At 38.5% G+C, this 5,925-nt stretch overlaps 1 protein-coding gene across 1 annotated transcript; it reads right to left on the reverse strand.

Annotated features, from left to right (window-relative positions):
• Positions 1-771: 771 nt before the first annotated feature.
• LOC124412342 (arginine--tRNA ligase, cytoplasmic) lies at positions 772-3,743 on the reverse strand. The gene is made up of 8 exons (XM_046892129.1): positions 3,624-3,743; positions 3,380-3,517; positions 3,048-3,276; positions 2,525-2,949; positions 2,256-2,397; positions 1,876-2,138; positions 1,579-1,771; positions 772-1,447 (listed from the first exon to the last, which is right to left on the reverse strand). Exons 1-8 carry the CDS (start codon positions 3,669-3,671, stop codon positions 873-875), a joined length of 2,013 nt encoding a protein of 670 aa, XP_046748085.1. The 5' UTR covers positions 3,672-3,743; the 3' UTR covers positions 772-872.
• Positions 3,744-5,925: the final 2,182 nt, after the last annotated feature.

Raw genomic sequence — 5,925 nt, forward strand, 5'->3', positions numbered from 1 at the left:
CAGAATGTTTTTTTGGAATTCAGCTGTCTAGAGTTCGAATATTACCGTGATGAAAAATGTATTGAAAATTTAATAATCTTTATTTTACCAGGCGACATTAAGGGGCGATTTCGATGAAATTTTTATGATATCGGGTTTTTGTTTTTCATACGATTAGAAAAGATGTGATCAAAAATTCCTCCCAACAAAACTTAGATTATGGTAGTATATGTCCTGAAAAAAAAATTTCAATCTTCTGCGATGAAAGTGTATGCGCAAGGAACTGCGGGCAGAAAATATCCAGCGTACCGCCCCCAAAAGTTCCCTACACATACACTTTCATTGCAGGAGATTGAAAGTTTTTTTCAGGACACATATTACCATAATCTAAATTTCGTTGGGAGGAATTTTTGATCACATTTTTTTTAGTCGTTTTGAAAATAAAAAACTCGATATTATAAAAATTTCACTGTAGTCCCCCCTTAAAACTTCTTCGCAATCAAATCATCCATATTGTTATATTCGTTTCTACTGCCAAGTTTACCTTATATGATCTGATTATGGTGATCTAGGTAAACCTCTGAATTCTTGAAAATGACGACTATAAAGTTGCACCACTTAATGATCTGCGAAAATGTGGTTTGAATAAAAATTGTGAATTTTTTTTTGTGAGTTTTTCTTTTTTTTCCTGGTATACTACGTTTATCAGTCTTGCTGTAAATTGATGAAGATTTTTTTCACCAACTTATCAACTCAGTAACGAATTCATAATAGTAATACACCAAATAAATATTTAAAATTCATATACTCAAGTTCTTCATTGTTAGTTACACATTAGCTTAACTATTTGTTATATTTATAACTCTTGAAGCAAATAACTTAATGTAGTTCCGTTACATTTTTGAAACTGGCTTTAAACCGAGCAAAAGAAAAATTTGTTCCATGATGATGGCAGTCGCTTCTGTTAATAGCAATCTATCAATGTTGACTTTCACTATTTCACCAAATCGATTTTTTTCAACGCACCAACAGTTGTCGTAAAATTCTGAAAATGCAGTCGAAATCTCGTAGCACAATTCGCATAATTGATGAAGGCACAGATCTTTCGTAATCCTCAACAAAACGTCCGGAAACCTGAGTAAGACTTTTGCTAGCTTCCATTCCTTCTCGTGTGCTAATGATACGGAAGTGGTTTCAGCTGCTATTCGCAGTTGTTCTCGACTAACATTCGCGTTCCTAGCGATCGATCGTATTCTTGTTAAAGCGTAAAGGAGGTAAACGGCTGTATTTCCCTTATCTTCCAACATTTTATCAAACGAAAATACGTATTCGTGATTTCGATTATGTGAGAGATCTGCATACTTGATGCACCCGTAGGCTATAGACTCTTGTGCAATGAGTAATTCTTCTTCAGTCAGTATCTTATCACGTTCTTTTTCCTTCAGTTTGTCTAAAGCCCGTTTCAGCCCTAGAATTATACAAAACGGTTTTGATACAATGGCTTAGGAATATGCAGGTTGATTCATGCAATAAAGTATCACTTAAATAAACATTATGATTTAAAATGAAGAATCCTAGCCAATCTAGCCAAGTTATTACCTTCGTCTAATAACTCAGTGAGTTTAACGGTATCGCCAGACCTTGTTTTGAATTTTTTCTTATCCTCTCCAAGCACTACACCAAAACCAACGTGATCCATTCTATGTCTGTCAGTTAGGATTTCAGCCCGCCTTGCACACTTTTCGATTGTTTGAAAGTGGACGGCTTGGCCAGCGTCAGTCACATAAATCAACTAAAGGTGTTCAAACATTAAATAGAATTAAGTATTATCCTAGTCGCTACACAGAAATCATATATACTAGTATTGTTTGTCACAAATTCAAGAAAATACAATACCCAATCAGCTTTTTCCTCTTCAATGCGTTGCTTTATAGCAGCCATATCTGACGTGTCATAAGTAAATCCTCCATCAGATTTAACTATTGTTAATGGGATACCATTGCCGGGTTCACTACCCCACATGATTTTTCTACCGTCGTCTTCATCGAGGTATCCTTGAGCTTGTAGCTCCTTGACTATCTTTTCCATTCGGGACTGATAAAAGGACTCACCTCTTTCAATCAGTTTTATATCCAATCGATCATAAATCTGCTGAATTTCTGTCAAGAATAAGACACATATATTGAATAAGAGAATGTTGGCGGAGGGTTTCAAATATTGACGTAGTAAGAAAATTCTCAAGAGTTAATGTATTGCAAAAAATATGAAAAGATAACCTTTTCTTGATACATCACAAATCATCTCCCAAGCTTTGGTGACCTCGGGGTGAAATGATTGGAGCTTTACAACGCACTCATACGCTCGTTTTTTAAATTCTGCATCCTTGTCAAATCTTTCTTTCGATTCTTTATAGAATTCCTGATAACAACAGATCAAAGTAATGTCATAATTGTGGCATCAACTTCACAAAATTTTAATTACACTTTTACAACAGAGTTTGAAATTTAGAATCATGCAATAAATTAAAATTACTCTGTTAATATACCTGAAGATCTGAAATTGGTGGGGACACACTCAAGTAATCAGGGAATCTGTCTTGCAAATGTGCTACTAGCATCCCAAACTGTGTTCCCCAGTCGCCAACATGATTCAATCTAAGTACATCATGGCCCAAGTATTCTAGCAGCCTGCTGATACTGTCGCCAATAATAGTTGATCTCAGATGACCAACATGCATTTCCTTGGCAATATTTGGGCTTGAAAAATCAACAACAACTCTCTGTCTCTTTGTACTAGGTGGTGCGACATGCCCCGTCGTCAGTAAAGTTGTCAGAGTAGAAATGGCAAAGTCACGTTTTAGGAAAATGTTTATAAATCCAGCTCCTGCAACTTCGAGCTTTTCCACTAATTGGCTTTGCCCTATATTAGAGACTATTTTATTGGCAATGTCCCGTGGATTAGTTTTGACTCCTGCAAAGAAATGTTGGAACAAAGTTACGGGGCGATAAATTGCAAATGGTATTAGGTTGGAAAGCAAGAACTTATGAAACACAATCCTTTTTAAATACCTCGTTCTCTCAGCTGTTTTGCAAGTGGCAACGCACTGTTGCACTGATAGTCTCCGAACTTAGGGTCGTTGGCACACAAAACTATATCTACTGGGGGATTCACTAGATCAGGATAAGCCTTGCCAATGGCTTTTTCAAATAGGCTGTACAGTGTTTCAATAATACTCAACATAGCGGTAGAGTCTTGAGTTGAGTTACCACATGCAATAGATTTTTCAATTTCAACAGCCTGGAAACAATAAAAACAATATAAATTTGTAATCTACATTTCAATATTCTAACTGGCGAATGTAAAGTCGGAAATAGGTTAAGTTAGGTTAGATTGAACAAACCCGTTTCAAAATGGCAAGACGATGTTTCAACTTCACGTTTTCGGTCTGTAACTTCTCCAATTCCTCGTTATCAATGTTCAAATTAGCCAATCCTTGTAATAACTTAATCTCTTCTTTTAACTTGACAATTTCCAGCTCCTAGCGAAAAAAATCACATATATCATTATGGAAATAGAAAATTTCGCATCAAAATTCAGAGCAATTTGACAATATTAAATTGAGACAGATCAAGCATTTATATTACCGCAGCAGCAGCTCTCTGCTGAAATGCTTCTAAATTTGATCCAGGCATTTTAGGCGATTATAATGCAATAAACAAAACGTGCACGAACATGTGCCGTGCCGGATACAGGATTGTGTCAATTATACCAAGAGAGAGCAGGAGGGAGGCTCCGCAATACGCACGTTGGCGCACGTAAAACGTTGAAATTAATTAAGCACTGTTTCAATGTAGCGACGAACAGAATCGAGCTCTCACATTTATTCGAAAGGACCTTTCTGGTGGGTCAGGTAAGGCTGGTATTTCGGCCAAGTTCTTTACGTTGTAGCACGGACTTAGCCGTGCGTGTAGTCATCTGTCGACGGTGTAGAAAGCCCGCGACAGCCCGGAGCGCCACCACAGGCCGCCCGCAAACGATTTGAATTTTGTATTGTTGGGTTCTGTTACATGCTGACATAGAATTGGGCCCGTTTTGCGGCAATCACAGTCCCAAATGATTCACAACACTTTTCGAAATGGTCGAAATTTTCGCCAAAAATCCCGAGGGGTTAGCCTTACTTTTCAAGTCATTTTCAGGGGCAAGAATTTTTCGTCGGAGAGTCGATTTCTATGAGCATCGCTAGATTATATGGACCCCCCTAAACTCAGAAAACGCATCAAAAGAAGCGTAGGACTAGCAGGAAAAAAATTACGTCGAAGACGCTGAGTTTTTCGGCCGTAACTGTTCAGCTATCGCTCGCAGCGTATTGGGACTGGGCTGAATCGATTTCTCTCGCGAAATTACGTCGGAATGATGCCTGAAAATATTTATTGCAGCACATTTCAGAATCGTCGGAATTTTCGCAAGAAATCCAAAGGGGTGAGCCTTACTTTTTTGCGATTTTTGGAGCCGAGAATTTCTGGTCCTCGAATTGATTTGTATGACAGTTTCTTGGCTAATTGGAACCCCAAGAACTCAAAAATCACATTGAAAAAAGCGTAAAAAACACAGCAGAGAAATGACGATAAAAATCTGCAGTTTTTTGGCTGTAACTTTCGATCCGTTGCTCGCAGCGTATTAGGACTGCACTCAATCGATTTCTCCCGCAAAATTACGTCGTAATAGTGCCCTCAAGAATTAATTGCAGCACTTTTCGAAGTCGTCGAAAATTTCGCCAAAAATCCAAAGGGTTTAGCCTTACTTTTTTCGCGATTTTTGGAGCCGAAAATTTCTGGTCCACGAATAGATTTCTTTGACCGTTTCTTGGCTAATTGGAACGCCAGGAACTCCAAAAACACATTAAAAAAAGCGTAGGAACAACAGCAGAGAAATGACGATGGAAATCTGTAGTTTTTTGGCTGTAACTTTCGATCCGTTGCTCGCAGCGTATTGGGACTGCGCTTAATCGATTTCTCTCGCAAAATTACGTCGGAATAGTGCCCTACAGAATTAATTGCAGCACTTTTCAAAGTCGTCGAAATTTTCACCAAAAATGCAAAGGGGTTAGCCTTGGATTTTTTTTGGCCGAAAAATCTTTTGTCTGGGAATCGATTCGTATGACGTTTTCTAGACTCATTCGACGCCCAGGAACTCAGAAAACACATCAAAAATAGCGTAGGACCAGCAGCAGAGAAATGACGACGAAAATCATGAGTTTTTCGGCTGTAACTTTACAGGTGTTGCTCGCAGCGTATTGGGACTGCGTTTAATCGATTTCTCTCGCAAAATTACGTCGGAATAGTGCCCTACAGAATTAATTGCAGCACTTTTCAAAGTCGTCGAAATTTTCACCAAAAATGCAAAGGGGTTAGCCTTGGATTTTTTTTGGCCGAAAAATCTTTTGTCTGGGAATCGATTCGTATGACGTTTTCTAGACTAATTCGACGCCCAGGAACTCAGAAAACACATCAAAAATAGCGTAGGACCAGCAGCAGAGAAATGACGACGAAAATCATGAGTTTTTCGGCTGTAACTTTACAGGTCTTGCTCGCAGCGTATTGGGACTGCGTTTAATCGATTTCTCTCGTAAAATTACGTCGGAATAGTGCCCTACAGAATTAATTGCAGCACTTTTCAGAGTCGTCGAAATTTTCACCAAAAATGCAAAGGGGTTAGCCTTGGATTTTTTTTGGCGGAAAAATCTTTTGTCTTGGAATCGATTTGTATGACCCTTTCCGGAGTAAATCGACCCCCAGGAACTCAAAAAACACACGAAAAAGAGCGTAGGACCAACAGCAGAGAAATGAGGACGAAAATAAGCAGTTTTTCGCCTGTAACTTTTGATCCGTTGCTCGCAGCGTATTGGGACTGCGCTTAATCGATTCCTCTCGCAAAATTACGTCGGAA

The sequence above is a fragment of the Diprion similis genome, chromosome 11, assembly GCF_021155765.1.
Source record: "Diprion similis isolate iyDipSimi1 chromosome 11, iyDipSimi1.1, whole genome shotgun sequence".
NCBI classification, from domain to species: Eukaryota; Metazoa; Arthropoda; class Insecta; order Hymenoptera; family Diprionidae; genus Diprion; species Diprion similis.

Excerpts from the sequence above, each read along its gene's own strand:
- LOC124412342 (XM_046892129.1), bottom strand. The coding sequence starts at position 3,671 with ATGCCTGGATCAAATTTAGAAGCATTTCAGCAGAGAGCTGCTGCTGCG. Across the intron at positions 3,277-3,379 it reads GTCTTGCCATTTTGAAACGG|GCTGTTGAAATTGAAAAATC; the intron begins GTTTGTTCAATC and ends TATTGTTTCCAG. Across the intron at positions 1,448-1,578 it reads CACTGAGTTATTAGACGAAG|GGCTGAAACGGGCTTTAGAC; the intron begins GTAATAACTTGG and ends GTATAATTCTAG.